At 45.7% G+C, this 26,750-nt stretch overlaps 2 protein-coding genes across 3 annotated transcripts in view; both read left to right on the top strand.

Moving 5' to 3' along the window:
* The window catches only part of LOC114890378 (basic salivary proline-rich protein 2-like), a 101,407-nt gene extending 76,016 nt beyond the window's left edge, over positions 1 to 25,391 (top strand). Inside the window, exons 2-3 of the mRNA XM_029213753.1 lie at positions 24,093 to 24,301; positions 24,423 to 25,391. Of these exons, the coding sequence (XP_029069586.1) occupies positions 24,093 to 24,301; positions 24,423 to 25,391 (1,178 nt within the window). The remainder of the gene's footprint in view (positions 1 to 24,092; positions 24,302 to 24,422) is intronic.
* The window catches only part of UBE2E1 (ubiquitin conjugating enzyme E2 E1), an 81,701-nt gene continuing 79,332 nt past the window's right edge, over positions 24,382 to 26,750 (top strand). Inside the window, exons 1-2 of one of the 2 annotated variants that reach the window (XM_029214834.1) lie at positions 24,382 to 24,508; positions 25,538 to 25,722. In XM_029214834.1, the coding sequence (XP_029070667.1) occupies positions 25,571 to 25,722 (152 nt within the window). In that variant the 5' untranslated portion in view covers positions 24,382 to 24,508; positions 25,538 to 25,570. Of the gene's footprint in view, positions 24,583 to 25,537; positions 25,723 to 26,750 lie in introns of both variants that reach the window. The other variant, XM_029214835.1, reaches the window with a different exon arrangement.

Raw genomic sequence — 26,750 nt, forward strand, 5'->3', positions numbered from 1 at the left:
TGGGGCAGGAGCAGGGCTGTCTTTGTCCCCGAACAGTGTCCCCGTGGCCTGGGGCTGGCAGGATCCAGGGCTTTGCCCTCCGTCTGGCAGATGGGCAGAAAGTCTGGGCAGTCTGCGTGCCTGGCCCACAGCCTAAAAGGACACACAAATGTCTTTGTGGTGGATGCCAGGGCTGAGCCGTGCCACGGAGAGCCGTGCAATGCCTTTAGAAAAAAATGAGGCATCTTTCCTTTCAAAGGAAAACCCGTGTTTCAGAACCTCTAGGGAGTAAGCAGCCGACAACATGAAATCATTACCCTCTGTCCCTCTGGGACAGGGAGTGAGGTTGCAAGTTTCCCAAGGAAAGCATGTGATTCCTTTCTTGAAGGCATGATTCATTCCAGAAAAGTCCACTTTGTTCTCCGAGTGATGGGGAATTAGAATCAGTATCTTGAATGTAGAAACCAGAGCAACGTCCCCTGTTGTCACATAACAGAAAGCATCCGATTCGGTAGGACTCTTGGAGGGAGGAGGGATAATGGGGTTCAGGGTTTTCTGAACACTGTTACTATCTCAGATTGTGGGAAGAACCATTTTAGGCAAAAGTCTCTACCGTACATTAAAATCTGCTTTAGCACGGGTTATTACCTGAAATCTATTGTGGCAGCCCTGACGGGAGCACCCAGTGGCACGTCTGAATTTGCAGGAAGGACCCAGGTCTACGTGGAGCAGTAGGTGGCCCTCCACTCACAGGCCAGCCTGCCACCCGCCGCCTGGGCACCACCCCACTTCAGGATAAGCTCCAGCTGCAGGCAACCAGGCCTTGCTCCTGGGAGAGACCACCTCCCGGGGCAGGTCCCAGCAGTCAGATCCTTTCCTCTCTCCCGCACCCCCCAGCACCGTCCTCTCTGGCTTGTAGCAGCATCCCTGCCTCTCAAGCCTAGCACTGTCCTCCCAGCTTCCCTTTGCTCCTTGCCCTTTGGAAAAGCCCACGGGCCCTTTTCACAGGATGCTCTCACCGCGAATTGCAAGGAGATGCACTAGGAGAAAGAAGACTAACAAACACGGGAAAGATTTTTTTTTAAAACCATCATCGAATTACAGAATGGCTCTTGTGAGGATTAAGCGAGGTTATAGAGAAAAACTATTCAATGCAAGTAAGTAAAAGAAATGGTAGAATTGCAAGGTTCTGATATGGGCCATGCCAAGCTGAGCTGTCTCAGTACTAACCGCCACCTCTTTTTTTTTTTTTTAAGGCCGCACCGTACGGCATGCGGGATCTTAGTTCCCCAACCAGGGATCGAACCTGTGCCCCCGGCGGTGGAAGTGCGGAGTCTTAACCACTGGACCGCCAGGGAAGTCCCACTAATGGCCACCTCTTAATGTTCCCAGTCTAGAGGGCCAAATCAGAGCCATCCACAAGAAATATAATGCAAACCACATATATAATAAAATGTCTAGCAACCACATTTCCAAAAGTAAAAAGGAACAGGTAAAATCCATCTTAATAGCACATTTTTTAACCCAGTATTATCATCTCAACATATATTCAATATAAAAAATTCTTGAGATTGTTTACCATCTTTTTTTCATACAAAGCCTCTGAAACCTGGTATGTATGTTACACTGAGAGCATGTCCCAGTTCAGACCAACCACACGTGGATAGTGGCTGTCATACCGGACAGCTCTGGTCTAACGTGTTATTTTATTTCTCCTCTCTTCGAGTTGAGAACAATTACCACTCCCGTTTTACAAACGAGGAAACTGAGGCTAAGAGCTGTTTAGTAACCTGTCAAAGTGATCAGCAATGAACAATGGTTTGATCATTAAACAGGGTCCCGTTTGAATCGTGGTTTTGCCACTTCTGCTTTCCGTGACCTCTAGCGGGCTGTTGCAAGTCTCCCAGCCTCAATTTCCCCATAACTGAAGTAAAAAAGAAGAAATAACACTGACTCTTAGTTTGCAGGGATTAGAGGTCATGTACGTGGCTGGCACATTTTTTAAAAGTTGAAGGAATGTTGTCTATTCTGGTAGTAAGGACCGAGCAGAATATCTCCTCTCGGGGTAAGTGACTGACTGCTTCCCTAGGTCTGTGAGCCTAAATGGGCACCTCCGCCTTTGTCGATCTGTCCTCTGCGGCCTCGGCACCCTTGTGCAGACCCAGGCTGCCCCACCCACCGGTACCCGTCCCCCTGGCAGCTCCCATGCCTCCCCTGGGACTCAGGAATCCCCCCCATCCCTGTCTTTTTCCCTGTGAGACTCGCTTTCCACTGGGTGACCGTTAAGCCCAGGAACCTCAGTATGTCTGGTCTAGTTGTATATGACTGCATAAAAATGACCATAAAACTTAGTGGCTTAAAATGACATTTATTTCGCTCACAAATCTGCAACTTCAGCATAAACTCAGCTACAAAATTTGAGAGGAGTTTCGTGTGCCTATTCAGTGCCAGGCACCCTGAAGTTGTGGACATGGAAACGAGTCCTCCCCCAGGGGTGACTGCCCACTCCCCCTCTGGCAGGTGTTCTACTCCCCAGCGAGGACTCGCCTCAGAAGTTCCGGGTCCCTTTGTGGGGTGGGGTTTTAATCCAGGCAGCAGCTGTGTCTGCACTTCTAGGGACCTGCAAGCCCATGGCAAGGCAGGAAGCACTGAAGTGTGGAGAGGGTTTGGGTGGGACCTCTGTTTCAGAAATGTACCAACAGCAAGTCCCACTAAGTAGTTTCATTTGAATCCTGAAGCTGGAATTTCTTTTCCTCAGTGTTTTGGTTTTTTTTTGTAATTTTTGTTGAAATATAGTTGATTTACAATGCTGTGTTAGTTTCAGATGTACAGCAAAGTGATTCATTTATACATGTATATAAATATATATATTCTTTTTATAAATTCTTTTCCATTATAGGTTATTATAAGATATTGAGTAGAGGGCTTCCCTGGTGGCGCAGTGGTTAAGACTCCGCCTGCCAATGTAGGGGACACGGGTTCGAGCCCACGTCCGGGAAGATCCCACATGCCGTGGAGCAACTAAGCCTGTGTGCCACAACTACTGAGCCTGCGCTCTAGAGCCTGCGAGCCACAACTACTGAGCCCATGCGCCACAACTACTGAGCCCATGCACCACAACTACTGAAACCCACACGCTCTAGACCCTGTGCTCTGCAACAAGAGAAGCCACCGCCATGAGAAGCCTGTGCACTGCAACGGAGAGTAGACCCCGCTCACCGCAACTAGAGAAAGCCCGTGTGCAGCAACAAAGACCCTACACAGCCAAAAATAAATAAATAAATAAATAAAGTTTAAAAAAAGAAAAAAAAAGATTTTAAGCAGGACTTAAGGTTTAAAAAAAAAAAATCGAGTAGAGTTCCCTGTGCTGCACCGTGGGTCCTTGTCGTTTATCTATTTTATATATAGCAGTGTGCATATGTTAATCTCAAATTCCTAATTTTCCCCTCCCCGCCCCCTTCCCCTTTGGTAACCCTAAGTTTGTTTTCTATGTCTGTGAGTCTATTTCTGTTTTGTAAATAAGTTCATTTGCATTGCTGGAATTTTTTTTTAACTTAAGAAAACTTAGCTGTGCTGTTGAGAGAGGAAACCCTAGGAGTTCTCATCCCACATGAAGTCATACATAACAGGACAAATAGAGATCGTGATGAGTTCTGTGAAGGAATAAAGCGGGTGTTGAAAGAGAGTGACTGGGAAAGGGAAGGCTTCCCGGGAGAGGTGACATTTTTAAGAGACACTGAACCAGAGAATAATCCAGCAAAGTGGGGAGCTGTAAGACTCCCTCTTGGGTTGACAGAAAGTAAGCGCAAACTCCTGGAAGAGGAAAGGGGGCTTAGCATGTCCAAGCAAGAGAAAGTAGCAGCAGAGTGAAAGGCAGCTGGAGCAGGTGGGAGGTGTTGGTCTGAGAGCAGAGTGTTTGAAGTTGACCTTTGGTACCATGACTGGTGTTGCCAAGTCAAAGCTGCAACGGGGGATGGATGCCGGGGAGGGGGAACAAATTACTGACAGTCGGCGGTACTGAGAGACCCTGATGTGGGTGTCGAAATGACCAAGAATGGGAACAGGAGTCAAATGGAGAGGAAGACAGTATGCTGAGAAAGCAAACCTTCAGTGAATAAAGTACGGCAGGAAGGCAGCTGGTTGATGGCTGCGTGGGGTGATGCCAGGAACAGAGGGAAGCTGACAAGACCTTCCTAAGTCATTTAGGTCTTTGAGAGAGAAAGGAGGTGGGCTGGTTCGGCCATAGCTCTGGGGAGCGAAATGGACATCTATTCCCCTCCCTGGCCTAATGGACATTTTTTTAACACCTCGAAAATGGTCTGGAATGACATGCATCCACCTAGAAAGGAGGGGCTCTCTGTGTGGCCCTAGACCAGGGGAGGGGTTGTGGGGAGTGTCTCTTTTGACTCACATAGTTGTGTTTTGTTTGTTTCGAACAAGGAGTGTCTATGCACCACGTGTGCATTTTTAAAACAATGAAAACAAAAGATAGGATTCATGGGGGGAAAAGCCAACATAAACACTACACCACCCCCATCACAACAATTAACAGCAGAATATTCACAGGCAATCAATGGGTCTCAGGGTAGACGGTAGGCAGGACAGGTTCCCCAGACCCTGGAAAATCAGCCACTAGACTTCTCTGACGGAGGAGCTGGGCTCGTCTCCAGGTCACTGTTTTCGTACCAGAAATGAGCAGTAAGGAACCAGAATGGGTCCAGAGGGGCCACTATAATCGACTGGGTAGTTCAAGATAGTCTCAAATTTTAAAAGGAGGTGTCCTTATCAATCTATCATCTGAAAGCTTATCTTGACAAGATTAACAAGAATTATCTTTCCATCATCACCAAAGAGAGTCTGCAAAATGTTGGATGCTAAAAAAAAAAAAAAAAATGTTGGATGCTTCCGAGAGGGTCTATTAAAGTGCAGTATTTGGGGGTGTTTGCTTCTCTACAGTTCCCCATCTGCCCTCCTTTCTGGGGAGATTCCTTTGTTGGTTCCCAGGAGAACATTCCAGAAGAACTGTCTCAGCGCCAGAATCTCTAAGAAGCCTCTGGGTGGATTTTGTGGTTTCGGGCCGCTTGGGAGGAGCTTGCATCTCACACTCCCAGGGCGCTGGCTTTGCAAGGCCACTCTCACCCCCAACCTGCCCCCAAATGTAAGGGATCCAGATCTTCGGGGGCGGGACCCAGGAATCTACACACTTTGAACAAGATTCCCTCGGTGATTTCCTCTGCACCATAAAGTTTGAGAAATATTGATGTAGGGGTTTGACTAAAGTTTTGAAGGGTAATTTCAAAGGCATGACATCAGTTCATGAAATAAATACCCTCCCTCCTTCTTGGGCTTGTAGCTTGACAGATGCCATTCCTGAAATTCAACGATACACTTAATAAATATAAAGACGGAAAGGAAACTGTTAGGCTGGTGCATCGTTAATGAACTTAGACAATTTTTGGTAAGTAAGCTAAACTGAAACGCAGCCTATCTGTTACGTTGAGTTTTGCATGAAGCTATGGATTTTCAAAAAAAAATGTTTTAATCAAGTTAAGAAAAGTCATCTCCCAAACCCCTGAGTGTTTTGAACCCTGGCATTTAAACTTTAGGCCTGTCTGAGTTTGGATTTTCCTTTGAAATAAAAAGCACTGTAATAAAGAATAATAGAGAGGAACACTGAACTGGAAGAATGGTGATGGAACTATAAAAAAATAAAATCATACCGTTGTTCTTTAAGAGTTATTCAATATTCACAAAAAAACCCCAAACAAACAATTAAGTTCACCTCAAGGTTCTAGGCACTGGACCACAGCAGTAGAGGAAACTAAACAAGCATCCTTGTTCTAATGGAACTTCTATTCTAGTTGAGAAGGAGATACATAAACAAATACATTAAATGTCATGTGATGAGAGATGCTATGAAGAAAAATAAAGCAGGGTTGGGGGTAGAGAGTGGGGCAGGGGATTTTTTGGCAGGGAGAGGGAGGGAGAGTGTTATTATTTTTAGGTGGGCCAGGCAGGGCATTTGAGCAGAGCCCTGAGGGAAGCGAGGGAGTGAGGCAGGGTGGAACCTGGGGTGGGAACAGGGCAGATCTGTTCAGGCAGCTCAAGTACAGTGATCAAGGGGGAAAGAAGCAGGAGGTGGAATCAGAAAGGTGGCTGGGGATGCCAGATCACACAGGACCATGTCGATTTAGATTCAGATTTTGCTCAGAGCCGGACAGCCACTGGAGGGTTTTGGGCAGAGCAGCGACCTGATCTGACTTGGGATTTGCAGATGCAGAATGTTTGGGGGCTACAGTGGTGGCAGGGAGGCTAATGAAGGGGCCACTGCAGGAATCGGGGCGCACGGTGATGACGGCTGTAGTGGGGTGGCTGTGAAGGCAGTGCGTGTTGCACTCCTCACTTGCTTGCTGTTGGCTGTCAGCTGAAGAGCTGACTCAGAGCATTAAGATTCCCTATAAAGGGGACTTCCCTGGCGGTCCAGTGGTTAAGACTCCGAGCTTCCCATGCAGGGGGCCTGGGTTTGATCCCTGATTGGGGAACGAAGATCCCACATGCCGTGCGCACAGCCAAAAAAATTTAAAAAAACAAAACAAACCAAAGATTTCCCTATAAAGACACGGCACAGAGCAAGTCCAAGTTCACCGAACCCCTTCTCTATTCAGGTGTGCCATTTACCCAGTTCTGCTTTTGCCACTAGCCCTTCCCGGAGCAAAGCCTCCAGGTTGTAAGGGTCACACTGCCCCATCCAGATTATTCCAGCCTTGCCAGGGGTAACAGTGTCACCCCCAAAGACCGTTCACTGAGAAGATTCTACAGATCTCTCTGCTCCCGACATTCCTGGAGCTTTTTAAGGTAAAGTCTCCTTGCTCCTGGGGACAACACCCTTAATGGGCAGATAATTTATGAATATTCAAATGGACAGAAAACTTAGTTTAGGAAGCTGGCTTACCTAGAATATTATTGACCATAGTAAACCATAGGAAAACGCTTTCTTAAAATCCCAACATCAACATATTTGCAAAAGGCTAATAAATGACACAGGTAGCCCTTCCAGGGATGCTCGTTTGTGAGAACAGGACTTCAAAGACTGCTGCAAGGAAGTAATCTCATGGTGGAACTTGAGGTGTAGGTGGGACCAAGGAAGAGTGGCAGGAGATGCCTCAGCTGTAGCCTTAGGCGGCTGCCCACCTTCTCTGCTTCCTTCTTCGTTCATTCACCAACTCATTTACTGACCCATTCATTCATCCATCAAATTTACCGCATCCCTACTCTGTGCCTGCACAGTGCTGAGCGCTGGGGCATAGAGACTTGAAAACAAAAACGAAAAGCAGACAACTCCTACTTGGAAGGAATGTGCACAGCTGGAAGCCCAGCTTTCATTCCTCGTCCCACAGGCGGAGTCGCTGAGATGCCCAGAACAAACGTGGGTCCCCTGCAGGGCTCTGCAGTCTCCTGGGCCTGCCTGCAGAAGAGCTCACCACCCCTCGTGAGCTACTCGCTCGAAACACATGCGTTTATCTCTGAAACCCTCAAGCGCAGGGCAGTCCCGATCTTAATTCTTAAATCGAAGTAGAAGGAAATAAAACTAGATGGAAAGATATGATACAGCAATCCCACTCTGGGGCATATAGCCAGACAAAACTCTAATTTGAAGAGATACAGGCACCCCAATGTTCATAGCAGCACTATTTACAATAGCCAGGACATGGATGCAACCTAAATGTCCATCGACAGAGGATTGGATAAAGATGTGTTACCTATATACAGTGGAATATTACTCAGCCATAAAAAAGAATGAAATGATGCCATTTGCAGCAACATGGATGGACCTGGAGATTATCATACTAAGTGAAGTAAGTCAGACAGAGAAAGACAAATACCATATGATATCACTTATATGTGGAATCTAAAATGTGATACGAATCAACATATCTAGGAAACAAACAGACTCACAGACATAGAGAACAGACTCGTAGTTGAGGGTTGGGGGGAGGTAGGGGAGGGCTGGAGTGGGAGTTTGGGATTAGCAGATGTAAACTAGTGTATACAGAATGGATAAACAACAAGGTCCTACTGTATAGCACAGGGAACTATATTCAATATCCTGTGATAAACTATAATGGAAAAGAATATGGAAAAGAGTATATATATATGTATAACTGAGTCATTTTGTTATACAGAAGAAATTAACACAACATTGTAAATCAACTATACTTCAATAAAATTTACAAAAAAAAAAGCAAAAAACAAAAATAACTAGATGGAAAGAACTTTCTGACTCAGAGTCTGAGCCCAGGAAGGCAGCTTGTGTATTCACGAGCTTAAAGAATTTTTTCAATGAGAAGAGAAAAAAATTCAGGGTGCAAATGTATACATACAGAATGATCCCTATTTGTAGAAATAATATATTTAATCACAAACACATATACAGAGAGAAAATACTGCGGGGGGAAAAAATGCAACTAAATGTTTCCACAGTTATCTCAGGATAGTGGATTTATGGGAGAATTTTATGTTTTCTGTATCTTTTCTTTATTTTCCAAATCTCCTATACTGAGTGTGTATTACTTCTATTATCATTCCAAAGCAACTTTTTGAAAGTCAGATTTTAACTGTTTGAAAGTCAGGTTTTAATTATGCCATTTATGTAGCGCTGTTTACAGAAACTTCAAAAAAGCCTCACAGAGACCTTTAGAAAGCCGCTGCTAAGTGCCACTGAATTCTCCAATCTTGTGACCATCTTCATTGTAGAGATGAGCAACTGAGCCTCCGAAAGGTAAAAAGCAGGGCCCGTGAGGGTCAGAATAAGACCGTGGACCCAGGGCAGCAGGGGAAGGTGTAGGCAGATCGCCCAGGGGGAGAGGGTGGGTGAAAATGCAGATTGCAAACGCTGCAGGTCCAGGATCCCACAGGAGAAGCAGGGCCTGGGGTCAGAGGCCTGTGTTAGGACCCCGGCTCTAAGAGTGATGAGTGGGAGACTCAGTCTAGATCCTTTGCTTCTCTGGGTCTCGGCTTCCTCATCTGTAGATCAGGAAGATTCATTTCTACCTCGTGGGGTGGTTATGAATATAAAACAGGAAGATGGTGTCCGCAGGGCATTTCACACAGTGCATGGTCCCCCGGTTACACCGTACTCACTCCTCAATACCCGCCAGCCTTACTGGAATCTATCAATGCCTCTCTTATTCCAAGTGCCCCAAGCACAGTCTCAACTCACCCACATGTAGATGTAAATATTGTCTAAGGAGCCTCTGTTTGCAAGAAGGCCTGGGAAAATACTAGGTCTTTCTTTGCTGGAGAAACTTACTTTGCACTTTTTAAAAAAGGTAAGGGATCTTTGGTTGAAATGTTTGCTTCGGGGCTGAGAATTAAAATGTATGTTCCTGAACCCACCAAAATCATTTGCTGTGAAAATTCCAGTTTTAAAAATGAGTGCCAAGAACGTTGGAGGAAGAAAAGAAGACAGCGTTGTGGTTTGTTGGTTTGTTTCACAGATGCTTCAAGGGGTTTCCTCTTACACAGATGGAAGCAGGGGGTGGTGACAGGAAGCACAGCAGGGGACAGAAGAGGGCTACAGAAGACCCAAGGGAGAAGCATGGTTTATTCACAAGCTTCCCAGCTCACCGTGCTGTCCTTTCTCTAAGGTCTGCCTGTCGGCACAACGGGGCCTCCTGAGCAAAGGCTAATGGTCACGCGTGCTCAGGTAAATCCCAGCAAGGAGGAAAACAAGTTAGGATGGCCCGAGGACAAGTCACCTGAGTTTTGTTTTCCCTCGTTTTGCCCTATAAGGGCAGATGAGGAGGGGAAGGTGGGGCGCTGCCTCTCTTGGTTCCTAGACCAGCCACCTGGGCAGGTGCTGTGCTCAAGCCCAGCATTTCTCTTAGCGATTGCTGTCTCCAGGGTGATTGCATGGCTTGATTACACAATCAGGTTGTTGGCCATCCGTCTAGACAACCACGGTAGTGTCGGCTGAAATGGAGACCAGGAAGAACAAGGGGACTCCTAAGGTTTCTGGGGCAAAGAGCAGGGGTCAGTAAATGCAAGATGATGACAGCATCACAGCACTGCCCCACGTGACCTTATTTGATCCTTAGGACAACCTGGGAAGGATAACTTTTTTCTATCATAAATGGTTTATTTGCTTTTTTATATTATTATGGAAGTGTTGGAGACATAAAAAATAAATAAATCTTTGTTAGTCAAAGGCAATAGCTGTCATTATTTTGGTATTTATGATTCTTTATTTTATTTTATTTTTTTTGGCCACTTGGCTTGCGGGAGCTTAGTTCCCCGACCAGGGATCAAACCAGGGCCCTTGGCAGTGAAAGTGCCGAGTCCCAACCACTGGACTTCCAGGGAATTCCCAGTTCCAGATTTTTTTTTTTTTCTGTTTTTTTTTTTTTGAGGTATGCGGGCCTCACTGCTGTGGCCTCTCCTGCTGCGGAGCACGGGCTCCGGACGCGCAGGCTCAGCGGCCATGGCTCACGGGCCCAGCCGCTCCGCGGCATGTGGGATCTTCCCGGACCGGGGCACGAACCCGTGTCCCCTGCATCGGCAGGTGGACTCTCAACCACTGCGCCACCAGGGAAGCCCTCCAGATATTTTTAACGTTATAATGTAGGTTGGTTTTTTTTTGGGGGGGGTGTTTGTGGGAGGGAGGGATAACTTAATAGCATCGTCTTATAACAGAGAGCAAGGATGAGATGTTGTGTCTGGACCCAATCACACAGAAAGTAAAGTGTGGAATAATATTGAGGCCTCCAAGTATGAAATGTGAATAAATCATATGATATCTAATACAGAAAAAAAAATAAACATTCCCCAATTTCATATGAAGTTTGGTGAAATTTATACTCTGGTCAGGCTGAGGCTGTTTTAGGCCGACAGCTTACTATTTATGGACCTCTGTGTACTTTTCCATTTGTGACTGGTTTGATAGTTGTTTGTCCATTCACTCATTCATTCATTCGTTTATTCATTGAACAAATAGTTACTGATTGGCTGCTGGGTGAAACGCGAGAGGATGGGAAAGGAAGATGCACTGCCTGCCAGAGCTTGGAGGGGGGAGAGGAAAAGGGAGGGATGCCCAGCAGCTGCGGACACCTGGGTAGTGCTGAGTCCTCAGGGAGGATGCCCACAGGGGCTCCGGAGGGCGGGGCGCAGGGGGGCCCTCGGCAGTGCTGAGAATCCTCTTCACAGGAAATGTGAATCTAAGTCCAGCTTCTAGAAGCTCCGTTTTGCAACTCAATTCCTTGCGTGGAGTTGTTCTAGGTTCAGCACAAGGCACTCTGCTGCGTTAGGACTTTGCGTGTTCCTAGGGGTTAAAATTCGGTTGATGGAAGTGGTAGTCACTATTCTCATCCATGGGCGGCCGGGGAAGTTGGGCCCTGGAGTCAGCCCTGAGTTTGAATTCCGACTCTGCCTCCCAACAGCTGGGTGACTCTGTTTGAGTTACTTAATCTCCCTAAGCCTCAGTGGTCTCATCTGTAAACTGGGGGTAATAAATGCATCTGCCTTAAAGGGCTGTTGTAAAGGCTAAGTGAAATAATGTAGATGAAGTGCTTAGGACATAGTAAGCAATCAATACATCCCAGCTGGTATTTATAACACTGTTATAACCCCAAAAGATCATTTTTAGCAGCTTTAGAGTGGAAATAGGCTATGTGAAAATTTCAAGAAACCATGTGTTTCTTTTTATAACCATCCGGGCATGATAAATGATATTTTTTCAACTTTGTGATGCAGTTACCTTACCACAGCTTGCTGAGATCTTCACTGGTGATCTTCGTGTCTCTCTCCCATATTAGACTGATGTATGTATATTTTAAATCTATTTCAAAGATCTTATCGGCTTTTATATGTTATTGTAAATATTTCCAGGGTTGGGATTATTACACTTACCAAATTAAACATATTGTAATTCTGATATTTGAAGTAGAATGAAAAGGCTGGGCGGGGGGGAAACCTCCTAGTGACTTCAGTGGAAAAATCGTTTGAAGAATGCACACAGTTTTCACAGCTATCTTTACTGTGTGTGGACATAAAATGTGATGGCTCTGGCTGAGGGTTCTGGGGGTTTAGATGCCATTTGCCAAGTATGATTTCACACCTTGGAGAGGACAGATGGTCATCTGAGAGGTTTAACCCAGACGACCCACTGATGGCCATGCCTGTTTTAGATTGCCTTACGCACAGCCTTTAAAAAAGAAATCACGTGGTCATCATGTTTGGGTATGATTGACCAACTAATTCTCTTGATTCAAACATCCTGGGGAAAAAAAAACCCAAAACATCTTTTACAGAAACAGCAGAACAGATCCTTCCAGAAACCACAGGGTCTGTTAATATTGTTTTAGGACCAGGTGAAGCCATTTGGAAATCGATATTTAAACATTTTTATGAAGTGAGCCATATGTCAAATGAAACAGGACAAAAGGAGTAGAGCCACAAAGAAGCAAATACAGAGTATCTGTATATGGCATCACTTAACATGTCTTTTCCTCTAGGCAAAGTTTTTATTATTGTTGATGTGATACCTTTTATTCTGTTGTCAGAACCACCAGCGAGCGCAGGTAAGTAATAAGTGATTCTGATTGTTATTTTATATCCATACTGTATGTCTTCCTCTGTAAATACCTGTTCATGTCGTGGCTATTCAAGTAATAGGATAACATCAGTGAGAGTCTGAAAGAAAACAGAAGAACATCCTCTCCATTCGCTAAGGCAACACCTGGTATTACTGTGACAATACTTCGCTTTTCTACGGTACTTACGTGATTTCCCATTTCCCACGTGGGCTCTGCAGTCAGGCTGGTTGCGTTTACATCTCACCTCCTCTTCTCACCAGCTCTTTGACCTCAGACAAATTGCTTCAACGTGTTGTGCCTCAGTTTCTCACCTGTACAATGGAGATGATAGGAATAGTACCTCCCAGGTTTCGAATCCAGGGATCCAACCAATCGCAGAACAGAAATATCTGGGGGAAAAAATTCCAGAAAATTCCGAAAAGCAAAACTTGAATTTGCTGTGTCCTGGCAATTATCTACATAGCATTTACATTGCATTTACAACTATTTCCATAGTAATTTACATAGTATTAGGCATTATAAGTAACCTAGAGATGATTTCAAGTATACGGGAGGATGAGTAGGTTGTATGCTTATACTACACCATTTTACATAAAGGAGTTGAGCATCCTTGATTTTGGTATCTGTAGGGATCCTGGAACCAATTCCTACTGACTGTATGGGTTTTGTCTCTAGCAAGAAATTTGAAGCGCAGTGAGGCTAAATGACCTTCACAGGTTCTGAATTCAGGGCCAGTGGTATTTTTTAAGACACATGAGAGGACTTCCCCGGTGGCGCAGTGGTTAAGAATCCGCCTGCCAGTGCACGGGACATGGGTTCGAGCCCTGGTCCGGGAAGATCCCACATGCCGCGGAGCAACTAAGCCCGTGCACCACAACTACTGAGCCTGCGTTCCTAGAGCCCGCGAGCCACAACTAGTGAAGCCCGTGCGCCTAGAGCCGAGCCCGTGCTCCGCAACAAGAGAAGCCACCGCAATGAGAAGCCCGCGCGCTGCAACGGAGAGTAGGCCCCACTCACCGCAACTAGAGAAAAGCCCATGCACAGCAACAAAGACCCAACGCAGCCAAAAATAAAATAAATAAAATTATTTAAAAAAAGACACATGAGGGCTTTCCTGGTGGCGCAGGGGTTGAGAGTCTGCCTGCCGATGCAGGGGACGCGGGTTCGTGCCCCGGTCTGGGAGGATCCCACATGCCGCGGAGCGGCTGGGCCCGTGAGCCATGGCCGCTGGGCCTGCGCATCCGGAGCCTGTGCTCCGCGGCGGGAGAGGCCACAGCGGTGAGAGGCCCGCGTACCGCAAAAAAAAAAAAAAAAAAAAAGACACATGAGAAATGGTACATGTTTCTGCTGCTCAAGAGATGCCTTTTAAGGGAGAAGTCATTGCCTCTTGATGTGATGCAACGGGAAGTATACAGGGTCACCTATGACTGGACTGTCTTGCCCCAAATGTTTAACTGGAATGAATCACACCTTTCTACGAAACCTCGAATTTACAGGATACAAAAGGGATCAAGGGGTCACGTAAACGGTACCACAAGAAAAAACAAGCAAATCCTGGACGTGGGAACATTCTGCAATACAAACTCATTGTGTCTTTTCAACAAGCCAATGCTTCAATTAAAGAAAGGCAGGAGAGGTGGAACAGCTGAGGATGGTTCTGGGTTAAAAGAGACAAAACAAACCCAATGTGCATGGTGTTGAATAGGATTCTGATTCGAACCTAAAGGGAAATCAGAGACTTGCATTTGTACAGAATATTTAGACAATACTACAGAGTTATTGCTAGTTTTGTCAGTTGTGATAATGGTTATGTGGTTATTTTTTTGAAGAAGCAGGTTGAAGAATTTAGGGGTAAATTGTCCTGATATTAGTTTACTTTAAAATGTTTTAGCAAATAAAAATACATAACAGGGGAGTTCCCTGGAGGTCCAGTGGTTAGGACTCCACTCTTTCACTGCCAAGAGCCTGGGTTCAATCCCTGGCCGGGGAACTAAGATTCCACAAGCAGTGCAGCACAGCCAAACAAACAAAAAACAAATATGAAAAATATGATCAATTCTTGAATGTAGGTAGTGAGGTGAGTGTACGGGGATACATGTACTATTCTTTCTACTTTTATGAATGTTTGAAATATTCATAATAAAAAGGAAACAAACGAAATAGACAAAAGTGGAGCTTTTTAGAAAGCAGAAGCTGTGTGTTAAAAGTTGTTGCAGAGATGGCCTAGCACAGCACACGTCCAGATGTTCACGCAGTGATGGTGACACACAGGACAGCTCTGCCTGCCACATCTTACACATCATGTATATTTCATAAGGCAAGGACACAAAAGTCCCATTTAAAAAACAAAACTGAACTAAAACACCCTATACTCCTAAGGAAAGCCTCTCTAGCCATTCCTATAAAGGGCCAAACCTAAACTGTCTGTGTAGTATTTAGATGTGCAATAAATAAACAGTGGGATGGTATCAATAATAATACGTGTGTTTTATGTAAATGTATTGGAGCACCAAGCAATTTTTTTTTTTTAAATTAAGAGGGTGGTTGATGATTTTGGTAAAGATGGATCCATAAGTGGGGACAGAACTAAGAAAAATCTATAGAATTTGAACTCCTGATTCTGGGCTCTGCTCTAAGCCACTCATTTACAAGTGAGAAAGTTTGAGCAAAGTAAATGTATTCACCTCCAGGTGCATAAAATCTTGATTTTACTCTCAAGCCAAGTTCAAAGAAAATCACAAGTTTTCATTTCATTCTCTAGCAGTTTCCAAAAATAACATCTTAGATATATACCTCTTAGACCAACCCACATCCCAAGGATTTATTTTAAGCGAAGGCAAAACCGGAACTAAATAAATTCTAATTATCGGAGTGTAAATCTCAGTCTTCGAAAGGATCCTTCTAATTTTTCCGCCTCTATCACTCAAGGACACAGCAGTGCCAAGGAGTGACCCAGAGTTGTGAGTAACTAGCTTTTCCACTGTTGGAGGGTTTCTGAATATAAATCTCTACTTTATGTAATTATATGAAAAAAATCTGTTTTCAAAGAAAAGGTATAGCTTTCAACCCCTGAATATAGTAAAAATTTAGAACTCTAAGAAGAGGACAAATTTACCCCAATTACCGAGTTCTAAATCTCTCTCCTAGGTTGGACAGAACCTCAATAGCTCATAGATGTTACCAAAAAATGACCTTTTCAAACCAAAACTGCCGATTATGATGGTGTTATTACTTCTGGGAATCCAATGTGTGACTCTTACAGGAGGGAAGAAACACGTAAGGAGACTAAACATTTGCACCAACATTGTCCATACTTGTCCATACTGTGATTGACAAGCTTCCTAGAGAAGTTCCTTGCGCTTTAAACTTCTTTGAAAATCCCAGCTTGCACACCATCGGTTTCCTTTCAGGACTCTTGATTTAACACTTTGAAGAGGCCGGACTAACCTGCCATCTAAAGAGAAAGAGAATGAATTCCGTGTAACAGACACAAATCCTCTGGAATGATCCTTCACCTGACAGTTCTCCAAACAATTTAAGCGGGAGCATCAGGTACTTGGGCCATTCTGACTCACTCATGGAAAGAAGAACGTTTCTGGTCAAACCCAGATGTTTTCTGACTTACCTGTTTGTTTGGGATTTTAGAGGCTCGTGCCACCCTGACCACCAATCAGCAGGTGGCCACACAGCTCCCAGGGCGTGGCCTTGGGCTGGAGCTGGAATAGGGCAGGGGTCCCCCCCTTGCAATTTCCCAAGCGACGGGAAACAACCCAAAATAGTATACAGGTTGGCTGCGTGTACTTCCAATTTATTAACTCTGGAACAGCCAAAGAAAGTCTGAGCTTGCTGGATTAAGTCCTGAAAAATGCTAATTAGACCAGGACAACGTGTTAGATTCGACCTATGATAGCTTAGGCCATGCCAGGCCCTGAACTAAGCAGTTTACAGACATTTCTCATTTAACCCTCTGAAAAATCTTTTTTTTTTTTTTCTTTTGGCCGTGCCACGCGGCATGTGGGATCTTAGTTCCCCAGCCGGGGATCTAACCCGTGCCCCCTGCATTGGAAGGGCAGACTCTTAACCACTGGACCGTCAGGGAAGTTCCCCGAAAAATCTTACGTGGATAAACAACAAGGTCCTACTGTAGAGCACAGAGAACTATATTCAATAGCCTATGATAAGCCATAATGGAAAAGAATATGAAAAAAGAGAATGTATATATGTGTATAACTGAGTCACTTTGCTGTATAGCAGAAATTAACACAACACTGTAAATCAAATATACTTCAATTTAAAAAATGAAAAAAAGAACCTTATGAAATGGGTTTTATTATCCCGGTTTGTTCGGCAGGTTGGAGAACTTTCCAGAGTTCACTGCTAGTCAGAGGGAGTGTGGATCTGGAAAGAGGTCTGCTCCTTCCCTAACTGCCCAGCCCTGCGCTCCTCCCTGAGGTGGTGGAGTGGGGAAGGGTGAGGCAGGGGAGGAAACTGGGCGAAGCTGAGTTACAGTGCTGTGTTCATCTCTGCTGTACAGCAAAGTGACTCAGTTATTCATATACATGCATTCTTTTCCATGATGGTTTATCAGAGGATATTGACTATAGTTCCCCGTGCTATACAGTAGGACCCTGTTGTTTATCCATCCTATATATACATCTGCTAATCCCAACCTCCCACTCCATCCCTCCCCCAACGCCCTCCCCCTTGACTACCACCAGTCTGTTCGTAAAGAGACTTCTTAAAGTCAGAAATGAGGAAGGGCATGTAGGAATCTTTGCTTCCAGCCTCACAGTCATGTGGGGCAAATGTCTATCCCCACGTCACTGTAAGATTAAGGATGGCCTTCAGTTCAGTGAGTGTAATTCAGGAAGCAAGGTGTGTGTATGTGTGTGGGTGTGTGTGTGTGTGTGTGCCCGCACACATGTGCTGGATTAATGATTCTGTGCCCGGCCTGATGTCCACGGCTGAGGGGATGTGGCAGACAATGACGCAGACCAGGTCCACGGAGAGCAGTGCCGGGTGGACAGAACAAGAGCGTGCTCGCCTCCTTGGAGTTTACCTCTGGTTGCTGGGGTCCCCGCGGGCGCCCCATGTTTGAGGTGTGGATTTGGCTTCTGCAAGACCCCAAAGTCCACTTGCATTCCTCCAAGGGAGAGGTCTTGGTTCTGCTGGTAACTAGTTGCCCGACCTTAGGAAGCTCACCTAGCATTTCTGGACCTCAGCTTCCTCCCCCGTTAATACAACAGGGCACACTGTGTGTTGCTCTCCAGAGCTCTTCCAGGTTGGCATTCTGTAACCCTGATGTCAAGGCTGGGATTCCTTTCCATGCTGGGGGGCTAGGAGTCGCTTCAGGCCTCATCTTGGGGCCACTCGTGCTTCCCCGGGATCAGCAACACAGAGCCCACACGTCCCTTATCGAGGGCTTGATGGTGTAATCACACACCTGTGAATGATGGAACATTGGAGGAGGTGGGATGGGGAGAACAACGCTATTAAAGCCAAGGATGGTGGCCATTTCCTGCGTTCTTTTTTTTTTTTTTTTTTGGTGGTACGCGGGCTTCTCACTGTTGTGGCCTCTCCCGTTGCGGAGCACAGGCTCCGGTCGCGCAGGCTCAGCGGCCATGGCTCACGGGCCCAGCGGCTCCGCGGCATGTGGGATCTTCCCGGACCAGGGCACGAACCCGTGTCCCCTGCATTGTCAGGCGGACTCTCAACCACTGCACCACCAGGGAAGCCCATTTCCTGCCTTCTTTGGTTGTGTATTGCATGCCTACCAAGTGCCAGGCACCGTTCTAGAATAGTTCTAAGCAGACATGTTCTCCGCTATCACGGGATTTAAATTCCCAGAGCTTCAGCGTTAAACAGTGATTAATGAGCACAGAGAATTAGGAATTAGGAGCTGCTTCCCTGAGCCCAGACTCCTCTAAGGGCTTCTTCCTGGTTTCCTGACTTCTTCCCCTCCTTCCTGGCTTTTCTATCGAACTAATCTTCTTAAAGCAGCCCTTAGGCTAAAATACCTCTAATGTCTTTTTCTTGTACTTTTATCCTGTAATGAAATCCAGGCTTCTCAGCTCACCGTGGAGCCCTCTGCAAATTCGAGGTGACTACGTTTCACCCTTCCAGCCACCGCTCACTTTTCTAAGTCTTTCAAACAAATTTGTCTACTCACGGCCTCCCCAATCACTTCCTGAGTTTTTCTGCTTCCATATATTTTTCTTCTTTAAAGATTTATGTTTTCGCTTTTTTTTTTTGATGTGGACCATTTTTAAAGTCTTTATTGAATTTGTTACAATACTGCTTCTGTTTTATGTTTCAGTTTTTTGGCCTCCAGCCATGTGGGATCTCAACTCCCTGACCAGGGATCGAACCTGCACCCCCTTCACTGGAAGGCGAAGTCTTAACCACTGGACCACCAGGGAAGTCCCTGGTTGTTCGATTTTTAAAACGTACTAAAAGAAGGCACACTTCTGTTAAGAAGTGAAACAGTACAAGGATATGTAATGAGTTGGCAGTCTCACCTCCATTTTCCCCCATTTCATCCCTCTGAGGTAACCACAGTTTGTCCCTCCAAATTTACAGGAAAGTCACAAGAATAATTGATACAGAGAACATTCTTCCACATATCCTTTACCCAGATTCACCGATTTGTAACATTTTGGCACATTTGTTTTCTTCCTCTCTCTCTCTTTCTAACACACATATTGTCATCTGTTTTTCTGAGCTATTACAACAGTTTTCAGACATCCTGCCTCTTTACCCCTTGATGTTTCACTGGGTATCTCCTAAAAACAAGAATATCCTCAGTATAGTTGTCAGCCTCAGGAAATTTCACATTGATACAATACCTTTATCAAATCTAACTTCCATACTCCAATTTTTTCAGTGGACCCAATTATGTCCTTTATAATTGTCTTTTCCATTTTCCATCCAGTACAGGATCTGTTCCAGGATCATATATTACATTTAGTTCTCATGTTTATTTAGTCTCCTTTCATCTGGAACCTCAATTTGTGTTTGTCTTTCATGCCAGCGACACTTTTGAAGAATAAGGGCCAATTTCTTTTAATTTCCAATAATAAAATATTTTGTATTTGATCATTTGTATATATTTATATTTTAAAAGTAAAATGTTTTGAATCTTCCTGATGTTTTCCATATCTTTTTAAATGTCATTTCAGTCCCTGGTGATGCCTCTCCATCTTTTCAAATCCTACTTGTTCTAGGTTCAGTTATAATCCTTTCTTCCCTGGCCTTTGCTGGAGGCCAGAGAATACCCTGTAGACTTTACGTCTGCCACGCACCCGCACCGGCACTGTGCTTAGCATACACAGGGCCGTTAATACATATTTGTTGATTAATTGATTTGGGGCTGAGACATGGGTACCGTCTGCTGCAAAGACAGAACGCATCAAGCAGGCTTAGCAAGTCAAGATGGGTATCTTTGCTGCCAATTGCTTCTGGGCCTTGCAATTATCGAGGTAACTTTTGGATTCAAAACTGGATCCTTGATTGTAGATTTGCCACACCATGGAACTGTGGGGAAGTTGATCTTTTTTTTAAAAGTTTCACAATAGATAATTAAGAGCGTGAAATAAAAGTAACTTTCCATACTATTTTATTCCTCCAAATTTCAGGAAACTGAAATAGTGTTCAGTTCAAGAAAAGGTTTCAGAGACTAATGAACCAAACAGTATATTCGAATACAGTCTGTGCTTACGTTATCAAAAACGTATAGGAGGTTGAAGGCTAGTGTGTTCAGAGGATAGGCCCCTCAGAGGAGATGCTAAATTATAAACTGAGAAGAAGGCTTTCATACTAAGCACTATCCATTTGTCGACATCAAACCAACATTTTTGCCCTTGCCCAAGAAAGCTTTAGACTTATCAAGTCTTGGTAAATTGTGAAAATCACATGGCTGTTCAATGCCTCCATGTGGTAGAAAAAATAATTTAGCTCTGTCCTAGCTTCCTGTGATAGCAAGGTTCAGGACCAATACAGTCGCACAATGCTTAGGGTCCTTCAAAGGGATCAGTGCTTTTTGATAAAGAGGCCTGTGGAAGAACGACCCGAATTGAAGATAAAAGCCCCAGATCTCATTAGGCTTCATGAATTGACCCTTCTTTGCAAACCTTCCTTATCCTTCTGTATAAGGAATGGCTTTTTCAGCAAAGGAGCATCATAAAATAAAACAAGTGGACTGAAATCCACAGTGAACCCACCTTTTCAGAAAAGCTTTACAGAAATTCTTTTTACATGCCAAACGTAAGTTTTTTTCTTTTGACAAAAAACAACAAAAAAAAGGAAATCCTTTCTATCCAGCCATAGGGTAACTTAAAAATACATATATGTATATTAACAAATGTTAATATATTATTAACAAATTTGCTTGGCAATTCTTTGGATGTGCAATTGGCCAAAGGTGCAATTCACCTTTATGAAATATTTGAAGTTCCGTGTAAGCAACAAGCCAGAAATAGGTGTGCTAGAAAGTCAGACGGGGTCTCTTTCTTTTGAATCAACCGTGTCATTTCACCTCCTAGGGATCAGTCAATACCTTCATCTTCAAGGGCTTCTACTTAAACGTACTTGATACTCTAAAGATGGCTTGAAGAAGAGGATTGGATCATTCTGAGAATCCGGAATAGGCAGTAATAAAAACTGGAGCCCACTTTTTCAAAGCCCAGGGACGTCACAGTGTTGCACCACATGGCCTCTGTGGCTGAATGCGTCTTTTAAATGTAGATTGAGCCTTCCTATCAAAGCAGCCACTGTATATGGGCACATTAGCCTGCACTTGACTTCCCCAGCGTTGGGGGCAGGGGCCGAGGGATGTTGTCGTGGTATACCCTTTGGTTTCTTTAGGATAATATAGCATGAGAATGTATTACCTACTTAAAATATACCCGTCAATATGAAATAAAGAAATAATAAGGATTATTCTCAGAATGGGGAGTAGGGAACTTCAATAGGGGTCATTAGTTGATTCAAGTCAATGTTATAAATTCAGTGATTCCCTTCACTCGCTTCCATTTTTTTCCACTTTCCCACCTGTCTTGATTGTTAATATGTTCTTTAAAATATTATCAGAATTCTTTTATATTTAATATATTGTTCTTCAGTGTAATTGAGACTCTTTCCATCACCACCCCCGTCCCCCGGCATTGCCAGGACTGGCAAAGTCATCATGGGCCACAGTCACAATTCCGCCACTGACTTACTGCTTGACCTTGGACAAGACACGGTGGCTTCCTTTGCCTTAATTTCTTCATCTGCAACATAAGGAGTCTGAACTCAAAGCTATCTTAGGCCCCTTCTTGGAAATAAAATCCTGTGATTCCTCAACCCGATCTTTCTCTTACAAGGTTTCCTATATTGTCATCAATTCTAAGTCATAAAGACACCGTGTCCTAACAAAATTCCTGAGAAGTAAAATAAGGGTGGGATTATTAATACTCTGAGTAACAGTTAATAAACCACTTTTTACTATAGATACACATTTGATCCTTCTTACAACCGACCAGCGAGTACAGCGCAGGTATTGCCCTTCTTAGCTGAGGAAAAGGAGGCTTAGAGAGGTCAATTTATCTCCTTAGGCCTTGCAGCTAATAAGTAGAGAGCTAGAAGATTACAAATGAATTATTATTTTTTTATGACGGAGACAACTGTATATGTAAAATAATCTGAATATAAAAGAATAGTCTTTCCAAAGCAGCGGATTCTTTTCTAAACATTTTGAGGTTATCATTCCCCCTCGGCAGGTCATTCCCGAACCATAAAGCACTAACCAGGGTTAGAGATAAGAAAGACTAGTACACAAAAGAGAGCTAGTGTCCCTCCAGACTAGCTTGGGAAAGCGCTTCCCTATAGAGGAGGGGCCCTCCCATTACATGATTTATTTCCCCAGGGACCAGTCTCATCCAAGCATCAACAATGCAACACAAAATACTACGTTCAGTTTTTTTAAAAGTATTATTATAGTTAGTATCCAAATATATGATTTATGCCAACCAAAGTTAAAGAAAAAATTCATCCACCGTCCCAGTCACATCAGCAAATCAAACCTCTTCCTCTCCTGTATTCTCTGCCAGCTCTCGTCTTGATACATACATGAGTTTTTACTGGTTGTACTCACAGTGTGGACATGTATTTTAAAGTATCAGGAACCCAAAATTTTCGTAAGAGGAAGTCTCAATTTTAATAACTGTCTTCAGATTATGTTTTTCATGTTTGCTCATTGTTTTATCTCGAATTTATGTTTTTTTTTCATCAGAAGTACAAAAAGTATACAACCTGGTTTTAAGGAGATTTGGGGGCATTGTTTTCAAATAACATACAGCAGGGAATGTTATTATTTTTATATCCTCTACCAAGACTCCTGAAAGCAAACACACGCCTGGCATCTTTTCAAAATTTCTAGGCATTTGAGTGACTGAGGGACTGCTCCGAGGTAGGAGGCCGAAACGATGATGGGTTTTTCTCAGCTTTTGGACCCCTTGATTCTACGACAGTTCTTGGTAGATACAGCTTTCCTGGTAAGGATTGAACAAGAAGTCTGCACAATTACTTTGAGTCTTAATAAAGTTGGAGTTTCCTGTTGAGTGCTAGAAGGGGTTGAGGTGGGTGGTAGTAAGAAGTGGATATGCCACGGGCTTTATAGCTTGTGTTGTCCTGTGGTAACTGAAGCCACACTGTTGCCATGGAAAAGGATGGTAATTTGAATGAGACAATTTAGAGTGGCCCATGGAAATCTGACTGGACAGCAGCTGAAAGCACCAGACCTAGTATGCGTGACACCGCACCTATCTCTTCAATTCCCTTCAACTGAAATGACCAATAAGTGAGAAACTAAATTGTAATTTGATGGCTTAATCTTAAAAAAATCAATCTTCGTAAAAATACTAAATAAGGAACAATTCAGAAGAATTAGGACTATTATAGAAATATTATGATTACTTGAATAGCATTTATATCGCCGCTGCAGAAGGTACAGCAGGCCCCCAAACTTTAATCCAATTTCCGACACCAAAAATTCTAAATCCAGTCTCCTTCAGTAGTATAGGGTTTATTCCCATTGATTTCTCGCATTTGTGAGGCTGTCACAGTCGGTTGGTTTTACCTGTCACGAAATCCTTTGTATCCCTTTTATAAAACACCACCTCTTTCTATAAAAAGTGACTGGAAGAATCCACAATCGTAAAATTGCACGTGCCTGAGCAGAAAACTATCTTGGGATTTTCTCACAGGCGTGCCTAAACCGACCTCTGCTCCTGGAAGGTAAGTTGCCAGAGGGAGAAGCCAGGGTCAGCCCACAGGAAACCCTGTTGCAGGATTTCTAATTTCCCCCTTAAGCTGATCACTTTTTTAGGAGTTCCCGGGCATTCTCTAGTCCAAAGTCCTGGCCACCAGATTACCATCATTTTTTTTTTTTTTTTTTTTTTTTTTTTTTACCAATTTGCCATCCCCGCCCCTTCCAGAAGCCCTTTTGGGAAGAACTGACTCTCGTGACTGCCCTATTCCATACAGTTCCCGGCGCCCCCCCGCCCCCCCCGTCTCGAAACGGCTTCCCCGCTCCAGCCCAGGAGCCGGGGGGCCCCAGACCACTTGAGAGGAAATGCACAGCCCTCGCCCCCTGGCTTGGCGTCCCGGGTGGTGAGGGCGCTGGACTTCCCGAGGTCCCCCAAGCGCTGCTCGCGACCCGCCGGAGGTGTCCAGGGGGCGGGGAGCGCGGGTGGGTGGGACCGGGCCGGTGGGGGAGGGGCGGGGAGGAGGAGGAGTGTGTGCGAGCGTGTGTGGCTGGGGGAAGCCATTGCCTGTTTAATAGTTGCTGTTGCTGCACTTCCGCTTCTCTCCCAGCGAGAGAGAGACACGAGTGGCCAGGCCCAGCCGCAGCCGCAGCAGCAGCCGCCGCGGCGGCACGGAGCAGCCAGACACAAAGAGAGGTACGGGGATCCCCCCCGCCGCCAGCCGCCCCCCGGCCGCGCCGCCGGGCCTCGGGGACACTCCTCGCCGCCGGGTACGGGGCCGGAGGGTCGGAGAGGGGCCGGGCCCGCCCGCGGGGGATGGGCAGGGAACCCCGGGCCGCATGGGGTGCGGGGGCAGCCCGCGTCGGGGGCGGGGGGGTGCCGAGGCTCGAACTGTCAGCGCTGCCCCGGGAGCCCCCCGCTGGCCGCCGAGGGGGCCGGGAGCGGGGGAGGGGAGGCGGGGGAGCCCCGTTTTCCCCCGGGGCGGGGGCCCGCGGGGATTAACCCCTTCGGGGCTGACGGGCTCATTGTTATTCCTCCGCCGAGGAGGCCGAGTCCCCCCCCCCACCGGGGGTGCCGATCGGGCGTGTGCTCGGGACCCCCGCCCCGGCCGCGCAGCCCCGAGCCGGACGGCCGAGGGACGGGCGGCGCGGAGGGGCGTCGGGGCGCGGCGGGGGCCTCGGGCCTCGCCGCCTCGGCCCCCCCCCCCCGCTGGCCTCTCCCTTCCCCCACCCGGGCACCCGCTCCCCGTCTCCGTCCCCACCCCCTTTCGGCTTCCTCTCCGCCCTCCTCTCTTCCCGACCTCGCCAAACTCCGCTCCCGGCCCCCCGGTCCCCCGCGACCCCCGGAAAGCCGCCGAAAAAACAGCCCGAGGCCGGCCGGCCGGCCGCCGGGACCTTCCCTGCCCGCTCCGGCCGGGCGCCCCGCGCCCCCGCCCGGCTGGCTGCTCCCCTCCCTGCCCCGAGGGGAGCCCCGGGGGGCGAGGGAGGGGCTGCTCGCTACGCCTCCGACCGTTTTCCCACTGCGTCCCCCAGTTGGGGCCAGAGATAAACAAGCAACGTCCGATTTGCAAAAGCCGTGATGGGCCTGAAGACTTCGGAAAGCGAGTGGAGGGCGGTGGGCGGCCGGGTGCACCCCGGGCCAAAGCCCTCCTGACAACGCCCGAGTTCCTTCTGTACACTGGCTGCATGGTTTTTGTGTTTCTGTTTTGTTTCCCTCCCACTGCAGGGGCTGTTTGCGGGGTGGGGTGGGGGGTTCGCTATGTCGGATGACGATTCGAGGGCCAGCACCAGCTCCTCCTCATCTTCGTCCTCCAACCAGCAAACCGAGAAAGAAACAAACACCCCCAAGAAGAAGGAGAGTAAAGTCAGCATGAGCAAAAACTCCAAACTCCTCTCCACCAGTGCCAAGAGGTACCGTACCCCACCCCCCAACGCCAGAAGGCTTCCTATTTCCCGAACGGACTGCCTCTTGCTGCATTTGGTCTGCCTCCAAGGAGGGTAGCTTAAACGCTCCCCACGGGTTATGTGTTTTTAAAAAGGAAAAAGAGGGCCTTGGAAGCCCTAATGGTTTTTCTCTGTTGCTTCTGTTTTCTCTTTTAATCATGGTCCACATGCAGCTGTTGTGGCTTGCCTTTCCCATATCTTCCTGCAGTTTGTAAGAATCCTTGTTAGTATTATTAGCGACCCCCAAATCTGATTTCAGATGATTTGTCCTATTATAATCACTAATCTGTGACCCTCCCCAAGGCTGGCATCCCACTTTATTACTAATACCTGCCCGGACAGCTCTATCACAGCGAATTCTATTGCCATTTTACTTCCTTCTCACCTGTTGCACATATGATCTGTTTCACAAATTGCATGAGGAATAACTAACTCACATTAGCAGAGTAAAACATGTAATAGGTGGAGATAGATGTTTTCGGATGGAATTTAAAGAGATGTTTCTGATTTAGAGAGTTGAGGCAAGTGGATGAATAAATAAACGATGTAAAATGGTTATTTAGGCTATTTGGGGGATTCTTTGTTGTTCTCTTTCAGAACTTCAGTTTACCAAATTTCAGGGGAACTCACATTTTTTTCATGCTATTTTCTCTTAGGCTGTACAGTTGTTTTTTGGTTTTTGTTTACAAGATGAATTCAAGCAGTGGCTCTTTTTCTTTCCTCTCTTCCTCTTACGTCTCTGGAAGAAGCTACCTTTTACCTTAATCTTTTTTCAGTAGCAGTATCCTCTGATCCCATGACCCTTAAAGTAATCTCTAGCAGATTCCTGGGAACCCTCATACCTTTTCATAAATCCTTCTGCTGTCAGGTGTACAGTCATTAAACTTTAAAGTGGCAAACCAGAAAGATAGTAAGGAATCCAAATGGTAGGTTAGAGAGAGATATCTGTCTTAAAGAATGTAAAATAAAATGGAACGTGAGGCTTTAGATCTCTC

Source organism: Monodon monoceros, unplaced genomic scaffold, assembly GCF_005190385.1.
Source record: "Monodon monoceros isolate NGI ecotype Baffin Bay Population unplaced genomic scaffold, NGI_Narwhal_1 Super_Scaffold_11, whole genome shotgun sequence".
NCBI lineage: Eukaryota > Metazoa > Chordata > Mammalia > Artiodactyla > Monodontidae > Monodon > Monodon monoceros.